The following is a 21,578-nucleotide window of genomic DNA, read 5'->3' as shown; positions in this document are numbered from 1 at the left end:
GTTTTCTGCTAGAACGACTTGTACTTATGAAGCCTGTTCTTTTGGCTTTTTATGTGCCAGGGAGTTGGATTGAGCTTAGCAGCGCAGCTGTCATTCGGGCCTGATTTCTGCCATGTAATCTTGGAACTGTTCTTTTAAATGGATGCAGCTTCTGGCAACCGCTTCTTTTCAGCTTAGTGGGGCTAAAAAATGTCACTTAAAAAACTGGCATGATTCACCACTTAGAGCACGGCTGCCCAAGTCCGGTCCTTGAGATCTACCGGCAGGCCAGGATTTGCCTGCACTGCCTTCTTGGTATGAAAATCTCTCTCTCATGCATATTCATTGTGGATATCCTGAAAACCTGGCCTGCTAGTAGATCTCGAGGACCGGACTAGAGGTCTGCACGGGAATGGGGATCGCGGGAATCCCGCGGGGATCCCCCCTAACCCATGGGACTCCCACGGGGACCCCCCTCTGGCCCACGGGACTCCAACGGGGACCCCCCTCTAGCCCACGGGGATGGAAGGCATTGGAAACAGGGTCATCCATATAATATAATGCCTTAGTATAACATCAGCCTTAGTAAAAGAGGGTGTTTATAAGTTAATTACCTGAACAGAAAACAAAAAAAGAGATTCCACAAGGAAAACAGCAGCGCAAACACAAAAGAAACTGTGGAATTGATGATCCTGTTAGAAGTAATTGCTGCTTTTTATGGGGACGGGCGGGGATGGAGGTAATTCCTTGCGAGGATGAGTGGGGACGGAGAGGATCCTGGTGGTGACAGAGAGGATCCTGGCGGGGACAGAGAGGATCCTGGCAGGGACGGAGAGGATCCTGACGGGGATGGGTGGGGACGGAGAGGATTCTGGCAGGGACGGGCAGGGACGGAGAGGATCCAGGCGGGGACGGGTGGGGACGGAGAGGATCCTGGCAGGGACGGAGAGGATCCTGGCGGGGATGGAGAGGATCCTGGCGGGGATGGGTGGGGACGGAGAGGATCCTGACGGGGACAGGTGGGGACAGAGAGGATCCTGACAGGGATGGGTGGGGATGGAGAGGATCCTGGCAGGGATGGGCAGGGATGGAGAGGATCCTGGCAGGGACGGGCAGGGACGGAGAGGATCCTGGCGGGGATGGGTGGGATTTCTGTCCCCGCACTACTCTCTAGACCGGACTTGGGCAGCCCTGACTTAGAGGTTGCTAGGTGTCCTAACTTTTAGACATGCTGTATTTAAGCCAGGGCTTTCTTGGCCTAAATGTCTTCTAAGTTAGGTGCACATTGGCCCTTATTCTATAATCATATGCAAAACTCAAAGAAATGCCCATGATCCGCCCCTAACCATGCCCACGTTTAGACAGGCGTTTTGAACAAAGTGCCTAACATTTATAGAATCGCTCTTACCAAGTCCAATTAACGTCCAGTGTAATGGACCATATTGACCTCTTCTGCTAATATGAGCTTTTTTTTAAAAAAAGTTATAATCTCTTACCCTCCTTTTCCTACATCAAATAATCTTCCCAACTTTGATTTTAAGGCTCAAAATAAAGGACAATATCAGCATTTGCGTGGTTTTCCTTCTGATGTAGTAAGACAGAGAGGGAACCAAAGTACAGACCACACAAAGGGAAAAGAAAAGCCACCAAGTCCAGGCAGTCATCTTAATTTATCGAGACCTGACATGGGCTATGTTTCGGCAAATCTGCCTGCATCAGGGGTCGGTTACTGCAAACATAATCTGAAGCCGAACAGCTACTTCATCGCTCCACAATCTAGCGCATGTGTGCCTGGACCTGAAGGCCCTGGGTGCTTTTCTTTCTCTTTCCTTTTGATGTGTCATCATTTTCTTGTCTTCTTACTTTCAGGGGAGACTGGCTGCTGAGTTTTGTGTATCGCAGCTCCTCCGTGAAACTTAATGTGGCAGGTCTGCAACCTGTGAATTTGGATGATAGGAGGATGGTGAACGTGGACCTCTCATCAGTAGTAAGTGACATTTCTTAGCTTATCTTTACTGTACACATTAATGGTTTTACTTATTGGAAACACAACCATGCTGACTTTTGAGTTCTGGCTTATCCCAAGAAGAGCTACATTGGAGCTGTCATTGCAAAGAACTGGTCACAAAAGTTCAATTATTTTTTATTTAAGTGGTTTACATTCAGGTACTGAAGCATTTTTCCCTGTCTGTCCTGGTGGGCTCACACTCTATTTAATATACCTGGAGCAATGGGGGGATTAAGTGACTTGCCCAGGGTCACAAGGAACAGCATGGGATTTGAACCTACAACCTCATGGTACTGAGGCTGTAGCTTTAACCACTGAGCCACTCTAGAAATCAGAATGTAGTAAAAGTGAGCTGAGTATAGGACAATCAAGCCATTGTGACATCACTGATGAGGTTGGCTCTTAGGCATTGGTGGAATGAGGCATTATGATGTCACAATACCAGCTATCAGAGGCTGAAACTTTTCACACTATTTATTTATTCAATTTTCTATACCATTTTCCCAGGGGAACTCAGAATGGTTTACATTAATTTATTCAGGTACTCAAGCATTTTCCCAGTCTGTCCTGGTAGGCTCACAATCTATCTAATGTACCTGGGACAAGGGGGGATTAAGTGACTTGTATCACCAAAAATGTATACAGGAATGAGAAAGAGCAATCAAATTCCAACCCCAATACCTTTCTCAAAAATGTTTTTAAAGTAATTAAAGTTTGCACAGAACATTGAAAAACGTCAGCCCGCTGTCAATACTTTAAACCACATGAATTGTCTCCTAAGGGGAGAGCCTCAGATCCCCATGCGTTGCAAGACTTTGACAAACGCACTAGAAAGGGAATAAATCCTCACCGGCTCTTGATCCCCCCCCCTCCTGCCCTACCGAATCAAGTTTTCTGCAATTCACAAAAGTCAAAAACAAGGAAATCAAAAAAACTTAGCTTTAATAATAACTTTATAATAATAACTTTATTCTTATATACCGCCAACAATCTTGCGACTTCTAGGCGGTTTACAGTGAGGTGAAACTGTACAGTCAGCGAATTACAGAGTATAACAGTGACCATCTGATATTAACAACATTAATAATAACAACAGTTTATATACTGCCGGACCGGGAAGTTCCGTGCTATTTACAATGAGTTAGAAAAGTTTCATTAATTGATTGGGACATTCATAGTTTAGAGATTAGAGGTTAACAGTTTGCAAGATCAGTTATGGGTGGAATTACGAAGGGGGCTATTGTCCTTGTTCGTTACCTATGTAATTCAAGAACAGGTATGTTTTTAGGTGTCTCCTAAATTCGCTATAGTTGTTTGAGTGTGTGATGAGTTTTCCTAGGTCTTTGCCCCATAAGGCTGCTTGGTACGATAAAAGTTGTTGATGATGTCTCTTATATCTGCATCCTCTAGCCGGTGGGGAAACAAATTTCAGGTGTGTGCTTCTCTCATGTCTGTTAGTTGGGAATGAGAAGAGGTCTATTATATATTTAGGGGCTAGACCTGATAATACCTTAAAGCAGAGACATCCTAGCTTGAACTTCGTGCGAGCCTCCATTGGCAGCCAGTGCAGGAGTCGGTAGGAAGGGGTTATGTGATCGGACTTCTTCAACCCGAAGATCAACCTGACTGCTGCATTTTGTATAAGTTGTAGTCTCTGCATTTGCTTCCGAGAGATTGCCAGATGGGTAATGTTGCAATAATCAAGGTGGCTTAGTATTAGGGATTGTACCAGAATTCTGAATGCTGTGGTGTCGAAGTATGCTCTAATGGACCTAAGTTTCCAGAGGGTAAAAAATCCTTTTCTGACTAGGGAGTCTACATGGTCTTTCATAGTTAGACCTTGGTCCAGTATTACCCCTAGAACCTTCATTGTTGGTTGAATAGGGTAATTGAGTTTGTTAATGCGTAGTGATTCTGTCGTGTTATGTGGGTGTGGCGAGGCTATAAAGAATTTAGTTTTATCTGAATTGAGCTTGAGTTTGAATTCTGTGGTCCATTGTTCCATCAGGTTTAGTGCTTCTGTTGCTGTGGGGGTGATTTCGGAGGGCAGGGCAGGGCAGGGTAAATCACTAGGCAGGCAGGGCAGGGTAAATCACTAGTGATCTTTAAATGTTACTGCATCCCCACCAGTTCTTTCGCCAACGTCAAGCTAGCTGCCGTTTCGCCCACGAGCTGCGTCAGGGCTCCGGACCAATAATCTTGAATGTGCATTTTTGAGAAAGGTATTGGGATTATCATTTTAATGCACCAATATATTCATTGTAACCCTTTCTGGGCTCTTTTGGGAGGACGGGCTAAAAAAAAATCGAATAAATAAATAAATAAAAGTGACTTGCCCAGGGTCACAAGGAGCAGCGTGGGATCTGAACCCACAGCCTCAGGGTACTGAGGCTGTAGTTGTAACCTCTGCTCCACACCCTCCCCACAAACTGCTTTTTTACTGATTCATTCTGAACTATATCAAACCAGGCCACATTCTAATGTAGCAGCTAACAATTATATCAAAATAGATTTTTTTCCTTTATTTCTTTTTTCATTCTATTGGGTTTTTTTTTAATACAAAGCCAACAGAAGTGGCACTCTAATCTAGAGCTTTTTGTTAGAACAAACACCGCTTCGCTTCTTCCTCAGCTCAGTTTTCATTATTATATCTTTTTTCTTTAGTTATAATTAACTTTAGTTATAATAAACTTTTTCCAAATTCTTTTATATAAATATAAATATGTGACTTATCTTAAAGTTGTCTTTTATTGTTCAATTGATTGTTGTATCTTCCTTATGGTAATGCTATTTCTTTTCTTGTCTGCTGTTAATTGTTAATTTAATTGTTAAATTAATTGTTAATTTCTTTTCTTGTCTGCTGTTAATTGTATTGTTCTGCCGAACTTTAATAAATGCGTGATCTTATCTTTAAAGTGGTCTTTTTCACTCTTCAGATGCTGGATTCAACAATCACCAAAATGGGGTTCACAAGATTATAACCGTCACCAATTTTTATATAATTATTAGCTGCTACATTAGAATATGACCTGAATTGCAACGAGAATGCCATGATATAAAAGTGAAAAGATCCAGGAACAACATACAGAAATATTTCCTGACCAAAAGAATATCAGAATTGTTTTAAAAACATGGGATAAATACAGAATATTGTTAGCTGTAGGGAAGCCAAGGTAAAGATAGATAATAATAATAATAATAACAGCTTATATACCGCAATACCGTGAAGTTCTATGCGGTTAACAAAAGATTAAGCAAAGGTACAAATTGACTGACTTCAAGAGGGAAAGAAGAAAGAGAAGTAATTAGACAGGAAATTCATTGTTGAGGAGAAAAGTGATCAAAAGGACAGTAGGTCGCTATTGAGGGGAAAGAGATAAGTGGATCAGTTGTCCAGATGTTTTAGGAACAGGTGTGTTTTTAGACGTTTCCTAAATACCTCATAAGTAGAGGGTGAAAGTAATTGTTCTAGGTCTTTACCCCATGATGCTGCTTGGTGTGAGAGAAGGAATTCATGGTGTTTTTTCAGTTTGCAACCTGTCACTGGGGGGGAAACGAAGTTGGAATGTGAACTTCTCTTGTGTCTGTTGGTTGAGAAGGAGAAAAGATCACTAATGTATTTGGGGGCAAGTCCGTGTAATGCTTTAAAGCAGAAACAGGCAAATTTGAACTTTACGCGTGCCTTCATCGGCAGCCAATGTAGCTGCCGGTAGTAGGGTGTCACGTGGTCAAATTTCTTTAGTCCAAAGATTAGTCTAACTGCCGCATTCTGCAACAGTTGTAGGCGTCGCATATTTTTTTGGGAAATTGCCAAATAGGCGATGTTACAGTAGTCAAGCAGGCTTAGTACGAGGGATTGGACTAGGATTCTAAAAACCGATGTAACAAAATAAGCTTTAAGGGATCTGAGTTTCCAGAGAGTGAAAAATCCCTTTCTGATTAAGGAGTCTACTTGGTCTTTCATGGTTAGGCATTGATCCAGAGTTACTCCTAGTATTTTTATGGAGGGCTGGATAGGGTAACTAAGGTTATTGATACAGAGGGGTGATTTAATGTCAAGTGGATGTGGTGAAGCAATGAAAAAAGTCGTTTTATCTGAAGTAAGTTTGAGCCTAAAGTTTTCATCCATTGTTCCATCATGTTTATGGCTTCTGAAGCTTTGGGAATAGTTTCGGAGACAGAATTGGTGAATGGGATGATAATCATAAAATCATCTGCATAACGAAATAGTTTTATCCCCAGCTGGGTTAGCTTCGTGCCCAGTGAGGACATGTAGATGTTGAAGAGCAATGGGGATAGTGGAGAGCCTTGTGGCACACCGGATGGATTGCTCCAGGTGTCGGAAAGCTCATAATTAAAACGAACCTGATAGGTGCGGGATATAAGGAAGCCACGGAACCAGTTCAGCACCTTATCCCGGATTCCAAAGGTATTATCAGTGGTTAAATTGCAACACTGCTTTGGCCTACATGTTGGATTAGTAGTAACAAGAAACATAAATATGCCCCACTAACATGAATGAGACCTAATCTTCTTGGACACTTGGGCGCCAAAAGTGTACATGTAGGCATCCTCATTTATACCTGGCATACAAGTTGCCCCTAAATGTCTACCCTATCTATGCACCATAGACAAAATTGACTTGGCTCTAGTATTTCCTTCAGAGGCTCAAATCATCCATAGTTCCGCATCCACTATTTGAGTGTATGTGCGTGTGTGGACCAATTAATTCACCTAAACCACGAGATTTTTAAGACTCCTGAGGCAGGCCATCTGGGCCGAAACATGTACATGTCGAGTCATTGAGTTATTTTCGGATGAATAAAAGGACAGTTTTGAAATACATTTGAGTCCACCAGTCTGTATAAGACATTTCCACTTGTCTTGCTGTCTATGCTCCCACCTCACACTCCATCCATGTGCATGTCCCCTTACAAATACACATTATTGCGTTGGCGTGCCTGTTTGAAGAATACCACTTAAGCATCTTAATGTCAGTATTATGAATATTTAGGCACATGGTAGATGCATACATGAAAGTGACTTGTTATAGATTTTCCTTTCTGGTGGCCAGATTAGGGTAGGGATCCATGATTAGAAGGATCTAAAAGAAGCCATTGTGCATGGTCCCAGCCCAGAACTTTTACAGCAGTTACTAAACTAAAAGAAGATTGGAAGGGAACAATTCCCAGATAGTTGTGAATGAGGATTCAAGGTACCAGATCTGATGTTACTGTATGACTTGGAAGAGCAAGAGGAAACTGTTGGATCAAAGAAAGGGAAAATTCCGATCCCCGTTCCAGCAAACAGATTCTTGTGACAAAAGTTGAGGCATACTTACTGTAAATAATAAAACCAGACATTTTAATGTGTTCCCTAGTGCTGTGAAACAGTCCAGGTCTGTACATAAATCAGTAATGTTCCAGATAATCTCTAGTGGAACTTGGCAGTTGTGCTTCTCTCGCCTAATTGATTAAAGACAGACTTTATTTTTGTTCTGAAGATTTAGAGGGTCATTTTAAAGAGCGTTTCCATTGGTGAAACTTGTATTTATCTGGCCCAAGCAGAGACATTCCCAAGGGTGACTTGGGAAGTTAGCACTTACACATATATTTCATAAAATATTAGACATACACATGTGTGAAAAGCAAACCAAGAAAGATGTGCTTACTAAATGTGTGCAAGTACTCTCTGGGGGATAATTTTCCCTTAGAAAACAGGTGTAACTTATGCACATACCCACCATATAGGTTACTATTAACATAAGAGTTGGAGTTCATCAAGCCCAGTATCCTGTTCCAATCCAGGTCACAAGTACTTGGTAAGATCCCAAAAGAATAAAACAGATTTTATGCTGCTTATCCTACAAATAAGCAGTGGATTTTCTCAAGTCAATCTTAATAATGGCTTGTGGACTTTTAGGAGATCAAACTGGCTAAGTCACTCGAAAGCCCAAATGATCACACTGGAGAAGGACATCATGTTTGGGAAGATCGAAGGAACCAGACAAAGAGGGCGACCTACAATCAGATGGCTGGAGACGTTGAAAATAACCATGGGGATGACCCTGGAGGACCTTTCCGGACTAGCACGGAACCGATCTCTTTTTAGATCCGCAATTCATCAAGTCGCTAGGATTCGAGCACGAGCTGATGGCAACTAACAACAAGCCAACTTCTTTCACCACATATTAATTGAATAACGAGCTCAGAACTGTACTTTGTTGGAACTTAAGAGCTGAAAATATCTTCAAACCTAATTATTTCTAAATCCTTTTTTTTTTAAACAATTCCATCTTTATGGCCCTCAATTAAAGGAAAAGGATGAAGCAAGGTTGACCCCTCTGATCTTCTGACAGCAGGCTTCTCGTTTTCTCCTGTGTTTCTATGGAGAACGTGTACCCGTGTCTCTGAATCTCCATGTACCGCGCATGGGTGTAATATCACTCCATTAGCACTTATCTGACAAGAGTGACCTTTTAGTCAAGCTTTGCACTCGAGAATAATTGCATAGAAGGATTATTTTACCTAGCTCTGCTGAGCACTTGAAAATCTTCACAATAATACAAAATCTATCCTTTTCTAATGTGTTTGTTGATGTATACACAGATATAAAGAGCTAAGAGACCGGCTGTAGTGCCCTTGCCTTAAGAAAATAATGGTTAAATTATCTGAGTACTTGTTTTTAAAGTATATTTAAATAAATAATGTGGGGCTATATATTTTTATTAAAGCATGGACTGTTATTTGCCAGAGCAATTCCTGTATTTTCTGATGGCATATCAGATGACCACTGAAGGGATTTAATAATGACCCCCACACACACATACACAACCCCAGTGGTCACACACTCCCTCCCACCCCACAAAGCTCTGAATGAAAAAGTACACACTTGTCTTTAGAACAGCAGCATCTGGTATGTGAAACCCTAGTAGAGCATTACACAGGTGTCTTAGTAGCCTATTGGGTGGGCTAGTGAACCATAGAGAGGAGGAGCCAGGCTTATAAGACACTCTAACTACTACTGTACATGTATGGTGAAAAGTGTGAGGCCACAGAAACATCCAATTTGAAAACATCTAACTAGGTACCATTTAAACATGGGAGGGGCCAGCATTGTAATGGACTGGCCACATAGACATCCCAATAGAGCAATGGAAACTTCACATAAAGGGTGCCAGATATACATCTCACCATAACCCCCTTATAATTTATGGTGATCCCTCCAGACCTCCCTCAAAACCTACTATACCCACCTGTCTACCACCTCAATAGGCCTTATGGATGCAGGTGGCACTTATATGGCAGTATAATAGGATTTTGGTGGACTCACACTTTTCACCATAAATGGAGTGGTTAGAGCAGGGGTGCCCAACACGTCGATCGCGATCGACCGGTGGCTCAGGAAGGCAACGTGAGTCGATCGCAGAGCCCATCCCTACCTTTTCTTAAAGGTACATGAATGGAGTCTGAGAGGTCGGCGGGTGACAGTTGGGGGTGACTGGAATGTCAGGGCAGTTAATGGGAGGGAGGGAGGGAGGGAGGCATCAGAGGAGTTTTCTTGAGGTGGCTCCTTGCTTTTCAAAATATCTTCCTTCTTGTCAGTGCACCGAGAGAAGGGGAGGCCATTTTACAATGAGTGAGATGTAGATTACTGCAGTGTGCATATTTTTTTCTGGCAGTGCACACTTTTTAACAGATCAGTAATTTGCAGGCTCATTTATTGCTGCATCATGGTGCAAATATGTGCAGAAAACTCATGTTAGAAGCTATACAATCAGCAGCTCTAACACACAGCTTTTTGCATCAATCCCTTTATGTGCCTGTCAGGACCTGATCTTTTGCTTTGAATGCAGGCACCTCCCAGAAGCTGCTGCTCTAGTCAACCGCCTTGTCCTGCGTATTGTTTACACTGACTCTGGTGTAGGGAAGGGGCAGAGCTGATTGCTGTGAAGGAGAAAAGGCAGAGGTGGGGAGGACCCACCAACCAACTCAATTAAAATGGTGTTTATGAGCAGGGTTTTTTCTGTTCATGCAAGAGTGGTTCGCATGTGAATTGATGACCCAACAAAAGACGATTATCCCCTTTAAGTGCTTTAAAAAGTTCCGTTTAAAGTGTTACAGACCATGTCATGTTTAAAACTGAAAATGTACATTTAACAAAAGAGATTCTTTTTATCCAGGCATCCTTCTCCATGTTCACTACTTCTATTCATTCATCGACCTTCATCATCTCTGTATTATCAGCAAGGTCCCTGTTGTGCTCATCACAAAACACTCTCAGAGAATAGGATGAGGGGTAAAACGGAGAATTAAAAACATGACTGTCCGCCCAGCTGCTGATCCTCTGCAGATCAGAAATGCCACAGAGGCTGGTGGGAGATTTATTGACTCATTAGCTTACAAGGCCAAGTGTCCATTTTGATGGATGCAGTTGACTTTTCGTATTTTAGCAATAATAGATTTCATCATCAAGAACTGTGCTTATTGGAATCCTTGTGCACAGTGAAATGGGCAAGTATTTTGTTCTTTAAATTGTAGGGCGGTTTAGGAACTGCACTAGGGCCAGAACCGATTCCTTTCTAATTGGACAACTTTAATAATAATAATAACAGTTTATATACCGCAGTACCGTTAAGTTCTATGCGGTTTACAAAAGATTAGTGAAGTACAAGTTGAGAGAACTTAAGGGATGGGAAAACAAGAGGGGGATAGGGCAAGAGAACTTTAGCCTTGCTGGATTCCTTGTGTGCCATGTATCAAATTTTAATCAAACTTAGAAACTTGTATATGTTAAAACTGAATACCTTACACACAAACCTTCTTCTCCAGGTAATTCTTGCCTAGTGAAGCAAAATACACAGCAGTATTAGCAGGGCGTGACAGAGACCTTCCTAGTCCTGATCAGAGGGTCTTATATACATGCAAACACATTTAAAACTTTGAGAAAGTCAGGATGATAACAAAAGACCAGGAAACCGATATATAGCTTAGGAAAAGGGGAATTCACTATTTGTGTGAGGTGTTAGGTGGGGCAGGATCATAGAGGAAATATACATAATACATACCTAGAGGTATTAATGACTCCATCTTGTTTTTCTGCTCAAGTGGCGACCCAAATGAGACTGTCGCTTTAGAGCGCGCTTGTGTCAGATTACTCTGCTTACTAGATAAGGTCTTTGTCTTTGTATGAACCTCTTCCAACATTACTATTAACTTCAGAATATGGAGATGATACCCTGTGAAATTCAGATGAATTTTTGAAAATGTACTTAGGAGGCGATTCTGTAAATAGGCGTCTTCAATTAAGCACCCTGAGGCCACACCATAGGAACCTGTTGCAGAATATTCGCATAACTTGGAATCGATGTGCCGAACATTTAAACGCCCATAGTTACTGCAGCCATGGAGCTGGGATTAAGTTCAAGTGTATAAATGAAGACGGGACATGTATAACTTAACAGCATTTGCTCCATTCATGCGGATGTCCCTTTTGCTTTTTTAAAAATTTATCAATTTTCAAATAAAGGCAAGCATGCAATACTTGAATACAGATTAAGAAATATTATCCCCCACTTGATTACATGGTGAAAAAGTTCACCAACTATAAGAAATGATATTAATTATTTGGTCCACAACTTATAGGTCCCAAGAAAGGAAAAATTATTCAAAGAAATTTTAAAAAATAACCCCCTCTTTTACGAACGCAGAGTTTGGGTTTTAGCAGTGGTGGTAACTGCTCCGATGCTCACAGAATTGCTATGAGCGTCGGAGCAGTTACCGCCGCTGCTGGCGCTATGCGTTCGTAAAAAAGGAGGGTAAGAGGACAGCATTGGAGGACAAAGTTGGCAGCCAGTTCATTGTAATCTGTGGGTTCCTATCATTACAACCCTCTTTCTTTCGCCACAATAAAGTCCAACAATTGCTTCGGTTCAAAAAAGAGAACAAATTCCCCCCCCCCCCCCGAGTGATAAACAACATTTTGCTGGGGATTTTAATATAAAGGATGCAAAACTTGACCTGTAATAAGGTGGGAAAAGGGAAGCCAGTGTGCATCGCGTTTTTTTGCGTGGTATATGAGTTTAACAGCTGTATTTTGCAGAATTTGTAGTCTCTGAATTTCTTTTTGAGTCATGCCCTGATACAGTGAGTTGCAACGGTCAATGTGAGATATTACTATGGAGTGCTCCAGCACAGAACAAAGGGTGCAAGGAGGCCAGCTAGACAAGCCAGAAACGCACCCCACGTGATATCCCATCCACTGTGCCCTAGGTGGCCACACTGCCTGCACGTTTGTACTTAACGTAAGACTATTTTAGGAAAGTTCAAATGGCACACTGACAAATCCGCGCATGACAATTACACTTCGATAAGCGTGCTCCGACAATTGTGCGCACGCGCAGGACAATTGCCTCCCAAGGGACGGGGCCTGAGGAGTTCCCATCATCATGATGTAAACCTGAAAGGCTGACTGGCAACGCGGCATAATTTGATGGTTTATAATGTGATCTGGGTTTTCTTTCTAGTGGGTGTCAATCTGAAGAAGAAAGTATTGTCCAATGAAAAGGGCATCGTCTTAATTTCTTTCCTATCCCCCCCCCCCTTTTCCTAAACCGCGATAGAGGTTATTAGCGCAGGGAGCTGCGCTAATGCTCTGCGCTGCTCCTGACGCTCACTGAGTTCCTATGAATGTCAGGAGCAGCGCAGAACATTAGCACGGGCTCCCTGCGCTAATAACCGCTTTTGTGGTTTAATAAAGGTGGGAGGGGTATGTTTTGTATTATTTCTACTTATTACCTTGAAAAGTGGACTAACACACTAACTTATCATTTTACTATATTTGAGAGTCCATTGAAAAAATGATGGTGTGCCCATATCTCCATAACCATATTGATCCTAAGAAGCATCTATCTATGTAGTACTAAGTGGCTCAATCTCTGAGGGATTCGGTTAGTTACTGTAAGTGGTAGTTGCTGATTTTACTGATATCCACATCTGCTTAGTTCTGATCCACAACAGACATATGTTTATACTTTGCTGCTAGCATTAGATTCCGTTGTGTCCCACATGATTATCATGGATTAAGCAGGGAAGTTTCTGGGTACCATAGAAGCCAACGTGTCACAAACAGGGCAACGCTGACTCTTTTCAGAAAGCTGTAACCGTCCTCTCTAGCCCATACTTTCCCAAATGTGGATAGGGACCCCAAATGGGATCACAAACCCCACATTTTGGGTCACAACCTAGGCAGACGTTCCATACATACATCATCGTTCGGCACCTCCAGGAGTTTCACGCAATTTTATTTGGCCATAATCGTAGGGTCACAGCCACAAAAAGATTAGGAACTACTGCTCTAGTCTAAGATGCGCTGAGGTTTATAACAGGAACCCTGCAAGCTTGAATTATGATTCTCCAATGACAGTTTGATTTAAATTTGTGTCTGTCTTTTATAGGTTAAAGGTCACCTGGATTATATGAAACAAATGGACACGCTTCTGAAAGTTGTTGGCGTTAAAACCAAAGAGTGCCATATGAGTTCTTTCATTAAGAAATCTATGATACCAGCAGAAGATTCAGCCAATGAAGAAGACGCTTGTATAGGGACAGATAATGCTTCTGAGGACTGCGATCACTGGTGCTGGGAACCAGTACCAAGGAACCAAGAGAGACTGTCTTCCAGTACTATGGTCTCGGAATCATCCATCCAGTCGGAGAGCACCAGAATCCAGAAGGCAGTTACGCCAGAAGACTCTTCAGCGGTCACTTCTCCATGCAGTAGTGTGCAAGTACTAACATCCTGCTCCTCAGACATAATCACAAACCAGGAAGCTCTCGGTTCGACCGACACTGGAGATCCTATACCTCAGAGTGAACATTGCCTTTAACAGAGGTTTTTCCTTCTTGGAACGTTCTTAAATAAGCTTTGCTCTTTCATTGACCGTTAATAGTTCTGCAAGTCAGATTAAAGTGTTATGTTGGTGACCTGGAGAAGACTGTTAATGCCAAAAGAAGAGGTAGAAGGTTGAAGAATTCTTATGATGTCATTAGAGCCAGATACAAGATATCCTGGAAACTCAACACTACAGATAGGTGGCCGAATTTTGAAGGCCAGGTATATGTGGAAAGACAAACAGAACAAGTAACTAAAGTGCTCGGGGAACAGTATGAACAAACTGTTTAGTTAAAGAAATAGACATCCTATATATTTGAATCTCATCTTAATGATCATTTAGGCATTCATATGGAGGCTTTATGCTTAGAAGACAGCATTGCTTAGTGTGCTTGTGATATTAATTTAGCTCAGCTGTTTGCTTTTTGCTGGCCTTCTAGCTCAGTCGAAGCTAGCATCTCATAGGTCTATGGAGCAGCGAAACTTCATACGTTAGAATAATGTGTGCAATAATGTTTGGAGGATTTCTGAGGTTTATTCTTAGATGCACTTGCGTTCTGTTGAAACGTTGCCTGCGCGCTACCCAGGACCCTCGATGCCATTTTCACGAGAGTCGGAACAGAAGGCGCTAGAAGACACACACACACACACACACACACACACCCCTTGGAGGTTGAAGGCACTGAATCCAGGCAAGCCTCGCACCCCTCGCAGGCCGCAGCACACGTGAAACACGGCTGCGCATCAGACAGCCATCCACCGCAAATGAGGTATGAATCCATCACCTCCTGCCCTGGGAAGACCATCTATGTGGTTTTCTTTCAAAAACAAAGCTGACAAGTGCAAAAAAAAAACCCTTTAAATTCAAATTGGGAAAAATCCAAGATGGCCGCCGCAGGTGCTGATTTTAACTAAATATAGCTTGGGGAAACCACAAGAACCCTTAAAAAATGGTGATTTTAGGGATGGAAGTGGAGGGGTAGGGCATGCAAGGAAACAACTTAAAAACCCCTTTTAACAACCCCCCCAAAATTGCTGATTCAAGCTGTCAGTTTGTACTCACAGAAACATGTGCTGAACACTGCAGACAGAGCTGAAACAGCTCACAGAGAGATCCTCCAATTGCTGGAAAGCTGGACTTTGAATCTTCTGACTGCCCACTGGCCTGACGTCCATGGCTAGGCACCTCCACCACCCTTGGACACACTGCACAGAACGCCTGGCGGAGGAACGCAGTCTGACCTGATCCCAGGTGTGCCTCCATGGAACCACTAGTGGACAAACCTGGGGTGAGCTATATCTCCAAAGGGAAAGCTCCCTGAGCCTCATCTGATGTGCAGGGAACCCTCCAGAAGCAGACTTTTCCCAAAGGTCTTTGATCTCCCGCAGTCGAAGCTGTCCCCGCAGGGAAACTCTGAAGCACGAGGGCAAAAACCGTGAAGGCAAGGACTGAAATTACAATAAATAAAAGACGAGAAGAAAAGACAAGTTCCACAACCCCTTTAGAATCCACTTTTTCAGGATCCTCAGCGGCACCACTTAGAGCTCGATATATTCATTGCACTAAGCTTTACGTGTCAAATCGTCATCGGATCCAAGTTTTACAACTAAACTTAGTTATGCCTTTAATTATGGTTTTAGCTTTGCTTCTGTTGATTTTTGCTATTTATATAAAACTTTTAAGCGTATACTTAGCTTAAATCGTGTGGTCTCTGGCTAGGGATGTCAATTAACAGCTATTTTGATGATCAATTGTTTGAAAGCTATATACCCTTTGAAAAATCAATCTAAAAATCTAGTGCATATTGCATGATTAATACAATGTAGAGCCATGTCTTTCATATGAGTTAACTCCTATGCTCAATCTCTCTCTACATTAGTGTTACTCAATTCAGGGAAAACTTTTTGGATTTGATTCAGCCTATTGAATTGCTTTTTTGATTCAATTTGCTCTTCCCACCTGATCATGCAGTTAGTTTGTTTTTCAAAATGTCCGGGAGGGTTTATTCACCCACCCCACTCTTCTTTGCCCTCTCCAACCCCACGCTAACGCTGTTGGATCCTAGCTCATGCTTGCTAACACCAGCTCTGGCAAGATACATGTTTTATGGAAGAAATTATTGTATGTGATTGAATGTATGCTTTAATATTATGACTATTTTTGTAAGCTGCCTAGGTATAGGTGGTTAAGAATTTTTTTAAATAAATAAACATATTGTAATCACAAAATAAAAAATAACATTATTTTTTCTACTTTCCACTGCCAGATCCAAAATTTCTGTTTCTTTTCCACTGTCTACCACCTCTCTCTCTTTCCCTGCCTTGTGCCCTGGGTCAAACCTCTCTATTCCCCTCCATGCAGCATCTTTCCCTTCCTCCCCTCCGTTATCATGTGCAACATTTCTTTCCCTCTCCCCATGCACCATCTCTCCCTGTCCTCCACCCTGTGTCCAACACTTCTCCCTCTATCTTCTCCATGCATGCCTCCCTTTCACCAGATGCAGGATTTTTCCCTTTCACTGCTTTAAGAACATAAGAAGTTGCCTCCACCGGGTCAGACCAAGAGGTCCATCGCATCCAACGGTCCGCTCCTGCGGCGGTCCATGACCTTAAAGGGGATCCTTGTCTACACCCATGGATCCCCTTTATCCTTACCCTTTTCATAAGCTGCCCCTACCTTTATCTGTATCCCTCAATCCCTGTATCCTTCAGGAATTTGTCCAATCCTTCTTTGAAGCCCTTAGTGTACTCTGTCCTATCACAACCTCTTTATTGGATTTCTCCCTTCTTCTTCTCCACTCTCCTCTCTCCTCATTCCCATCATGTATAGCAACTTTCCTCACCCTCACCCTCCTTCCTTCCCATCCTTCTGTGCAGTAGTTTTCCATCCCTCCCTCCTATCCCCCTGTGCAGGAGCTCCCTCCCACTGTGAGATGTACCTCTGGGCCTCCCAAAGCAGCAGCAGTGCTGGTTGGCTGGCAGAGGCAGCGCTGTGAACAGGCAGCTTGCAGCCTGCCCCGCCAGGACTTTCCTGTACTGCATCATCAGTGATGTGACAGAGGGAAGGCCTCGATGGGGCAGGCTGCAATTTTCCTGTTAAGAGCATTGCCATTGCTGCTTTAGGAGGCCCGGGTCTCACCAGGGGCAGGAGAGTGTTGACCACTGAATTAGCGAATCCGATTTTTTTCGTCAAATGAATCGATTCACTGAAGTGAATCAGTGAATTGATTTGAATCGGTGATTCGGACAGCATTACTCTGCATTGATTGTCCATCAAAGATCATACGCAACCCATGGTAATGGCGTGGCTAGGCTTTCCAAATTAGCCCCTGAGTAAGAAGACAAAAGGGAAAAAAAAGAGGAAGATTTGAAGCAACCAATAACAGTTTAGGAAGAACTAACACAGAACACTTAATATTAAAATTATTTTCATCCAAATTTATTTAATTAAGTAAAGGCCATGGCTCAGAGCTATCAGACTGAGTGACCTTTATACTAAAACACGATTTCAGAAACCAACTCATAGATTTATAGAGCAAAAGTCTTTGGAGAGGGGGAAGGGGAAACCCAGATTTAATGCATTAAAGATTTTGTTTTCCACCACCAGATGGCTTAGTAATATATTGTCTACAAAGTCTACGAAGCACAGGATGGCTTAAAGCTCAGACATGGTTTTCTTTTTAATACTCAGAACAGAAAAGTATGTCTGATAAACATCACAGAGTCTGAACACATCAAGGGGGCACTTTTTGAAGCATCTTTTCCCCTGTGCCTCCCCAAATTTAGACCCATCCAAGCAATGTATGTTGTGGACCACAGATATTTTCAGACAGGTAAATAGATATTTTATCTGAGAGGACGGCTTGTGAATATTGACCTCTTAAGAGCTGGTTGGCAAAAATGGATTCACGATATGCTTTTATTTAAAGAAATGCAGAAAACAGATAATGTGTACTGCTTTTGAAATTTACAAAGGTGCAGAAATGTCAGTGGTTTTCCCCCCTGAGATGAACTGCATGCTTTTAGGCTTTCTGATTGCAGTCCTCTCTCTTCAAAATCTGACCGAATTCAGGAGCTAAAAGGCCAAAATAAATTCTCTGCCTATACAGAGAACAAAACAACTTTATCATTTCAACAGTGACGCAATACGAGCCACGTTTTGGCCTTGAAGGCCTGCCTCAGTTCATCAAAAATAACCACATTCTTTACACGGAAATGGTACCGATTCTATGGCAGGAAAGATCACTTCCCAGTTCAGCTCTTAACCCATTGCAGAAGCCTTCACCCTGGTTAATACAAAGCACTGCTTTTGAGGGTTGTCACGATCACCCAGTTCATTCAAATCTTACTATCCCACACCAAGGGCAAAAGCCTTCTGGGCGGCTTACAATCTAAAATCAAAGACTAAAAATGATAATATAAAATCATATACGACATAAAAAGGTAAAAAGATAGAACTACAATTGTTGAAAGAATAGAGGGGACGGTAAACACTTTAGGTAAAAAAATGTTTGTATCTAGCAGAAAATCCTCCAGTGTAACTAATAAGCATCAGGAGGGCCTTTGCAGGAACTCAATTTCCCCATCCCCATTCCTGTAAGCTCAGCCTTAACCGCACAAGCGTCGAACACTTATGATTCACGAGAGCGGAGCTTAGGCATTGGTGGAATGAGGCATTATGACATCACAATCTGAGCTCTAGAATGTTGCTACGTAGGATTTTAAAGGGTTTGAGGCTTGTGCAGATGAAGATGGAGCATTGGTGGAACGTGCATTATGACATCACAATCTGAGCTCTAGAATGTTGCTACTTAGGATTTTAAAGCGTTTGAGGCTTGCGCAGATGAGGGCGGAGCTTAGGCATTGGTGGAATGAGGCATTATGACATCACAATCTGAGCTCTAGAATGTTGCTACTTAGGATTTTAAAGCGTTTGAGGCTTTGCAGATGAAGACGGAGCTTGCAGGAATGGGGCAGGGACGGGAAAATGAGTTCCCGCAGGGATGGGAAAAAATTTGTCCCCATGTCATTCTCTGCTCTGTACTTGTATTGATTGTGCTGCTGAACGTTACTCAGTGTCCGTTAAACACTACTGCAATTTGCACGTATTGTACAATTTACTATTTATTTGTTCAGTTTTCTATACTCTTCTCCCCGGGGAGCTCAGGACAGTTTACATGAATTTATTCAGGTACTCAAGCATAAATTCCCTGTCTGTCCCAGTGGGCTCATAATCAATCTAATGTACCTGGGGCAATGGGGGGGATTAGGTGACTTTCCCAGGGTCGCAAAGAGCAGTGTGGTGCTAACTTTAGCCTCTGCGCCACACTCTGTGTTTGCATTTTTCTGTGCTGTGTTCATTACTGTCCTGTTGGAAATACTTGTTCTTTTACTCAATGAGTAGGGCATTGAGTGATGCATGCACACCACCACGTTTTATGTGGTTTTTCGGTTGCATTAGGCAGCTTCATTTGGCATTAACTCTCCTTGTGCACCTTTGCATTCTTCCCCCATCTCCTAATTCTCTATATAGGAATCAGCTTTCCAAAATGATATTGTTTAGGGAAGAGTAAATGTCTTGGTGAATATTGTTGGTGCATAGAGCTGGCATCGGACTCCTCTCCGTGTGTCTCTTCCCTTTCGTAGCCCCTTCCCCCACTCACCATCACAGGCTGCTAAGAGGAAAAGCAGTAATGCTGTCTCACACACATTCCTTGCAGAACTTTACCCCCTTCTCCGGGGCAGGTATCCTTCCAAAACTTCCATCCCTTTTTCCCTACTTTCCACTTCCTTTGTCCAGTTCGATCAAAGTTGTAATTCTGATAAATAGTTGTAAATCTGCGTGTCTATGCAGATCCTAATCTAACTGATGTAAACCGCCTAGAACTCGCTGGGTATGGCGGTATATAAGAATAAAATTAGAAAAATTAGAAATTAGAAAACAGGAAGTTCACAGATAAACACTAAACATGCGTCTTTGTCTGAGATAGCACGCTGATCTTATCTGTGCTGTGCGAGTGGGTAAATATAATCTTGCCTCTTCCCCCATAGTGATAGGCTGCCATCTAGAGGTTTCTAAGAAGAATGGAGTCACAGCAGGTGAAGGAGGAATCTGCAACTTTTCTAAGAAGGGCATTCTCCATGGCCATGGAAGGCAAGACCTCGGAGCAGTGACGGAGGATGATAATAGCAGTTACCCACTTCCACGAGACAGACTTTTGGCCAGTCCTGGTTTTAAAGCTACATCCCAATTTGTAGTCCCTGGTGGCATATGTACTGAGCGCCATTTTCAACCTCAGATTCTCTCTTCACAGTCGACTCACCCATCCCGAACGGTGTGATTGCTCCCGAAGAAGGAGGTTTAGTCCTCCGAAATGGAGCTCTGTACAGCAGGGTGATTTTCTGTCACGTTGTGGAAAGTACAGTTTTTTGTTCACCATATTGACAATTTGCAGCTTTATCAGACGGGGACATCATCAGGAGATTGGACTCTAATTCAATTTATTTATAAATATTATAAACGAGAGATATTGCACGTTATTTTGAGTTGATTAGAGATCCAAGGATGTTTCACATTTAAATACCCTCTCGGGTTATATATAAAATCAACAACTCTTGGAGCAGGAAGTTCCTGTATACGAGTTGTGAATACTGAGGACTAGAGGTCTGCACGGGAACGGGGATCGCGGGGATCCCGCGGGTCCCGCGGGGATCCCGCGGGTTCCCCCCCTGGCCCACGGGACTCCCACGGGGACGCCCCCTGGCCCACGGGACTCCCACGGGGATGCCCCCCTGACCCACGGGACTCCCACGGGGACGCCCCCTTGCCCACGGGACTCCCACGGGGATGAAAACAACCTACCTAAATTCTGGCGATGCAAGTCTGGCGTCGCGTCGGGAAATAGCCATGTTGAGCAGTGAGCTCAGCACGTACACAGATGAAAGCCTTGCTTGCTGATTGGTCCGGCGGCCCCGCCCCACCGTGCCGCCGGACCAATCAGCAAGCAAGGCTTTCATCTGTGTACGTGCTGAGCTCACTGCTCAGCATGGCTATTTCCCGACGCGGGCATTAGGCTGTTTTTTGTCATTTCGGGTGGGGGGATGGCAGCGGCAGCAGCAGCCTGAAAAAGAAATCATCCTGGCCGGGTTCGGTGTCATGCTCCGGAGCTTCTACAGCCTTCCTATCTCCCTCTCCCTTCTACCTGCGGCTCTCTTCGGCAACTTAGCAGCAACGATCGACACAAGCTTCTGGCGTCGGGGCCTACCCTCTGCGAGTCCCGCTTGTTTCAACTTCCTTTTTCCACAAAGGTGGGACTCGTAGAGGGAAGGCCTCGATGTCGGCAGCTTGTCTTGATCACCGCTGCTGACGAGTTGCTTAAGAGAGCCGCGGAGCAGGGGGGTGTTGCCAGGTGCAGGTAGAAGGGAGAGGGCCAGATGCAGGACTCGTGGGTGAGGGAGGAGAAGAGAGAGGGGAGAGAAACAAAAGGAAATATTTCATACTGGGCTGGGCCGGAGTGGAGAGAGGGTGGAAAGATTCTGGCTACAGGGTGCATTAACAAAGGAAAAAGGGGGAAAGCTGAAAATGGAGATAGTGACACAAAGAAGAGAAAGGGTAAGCAGGACCTTCTGAATAAGGATAGAGATACAGAGGGGACATGAAGAGGAGGTGAAATAGAGACATAGAAGTAATGCTGAAAAA

The 21,578-nt window shown here is 43.2% G+C and overlaps 1 protein-coding gene across 6 annotated transcripts in view; it reads left to right on the top strand.

The window, feature by feature from the left end:
- TMCO4 (transmembrane and coiled-coil domains 4) overlaps window positions 1–20,458 on the top strand; it is an 89,413-nt gene extending 68,955 nt beyond the window's left edge. For 5 of the 6 annotated variants that reach the window (XM_033922091.1, XM_033922090.1, XM_033922087.1 and 2 more), the window contains 2 exons: window positions 1,849–1,966; window positions 13,443–16,108. In XM_033922091.1, coding sequence (XP_033777982.1) covers window positions 1,849–1,966; window positions 13,443–13,874 — 550 coding nt within the window. In that variant the 3' untranslated portion in view covers window positions 13,875–16,108. Of the gene's footprint in view, window positions 1–1,848; window positions 1,967–13,442; window positions 16,109–19,930 lie in introns of those variants that run through there. The other variant, XM_033922092.1, reaches the window with a different exon arrangement.
- Window positions 20,459–21,578: the final 1,120 nt, after the last annotated feature.

This window comes from Geotrypetes seraphini, chromosome 15 (genome assembly GCF_902459505.1).
Source record: "Geotrypetes seraphini chromosome 15, aGeoSer1.1, whole genome shotgun sequence".
Taxonomy (NCBI): Eukaryota; Metazoa; Chordata; class Amphibia; order Gymnophiona; family Dermophiidae; genus Geotrypetes; species Geotrypetes seraphini.
The sequence above is the reverse complement of the archived record's forward strand: the minus strand, read 5'-3'. Positions and strand labels throughout refer to the sequence as shown.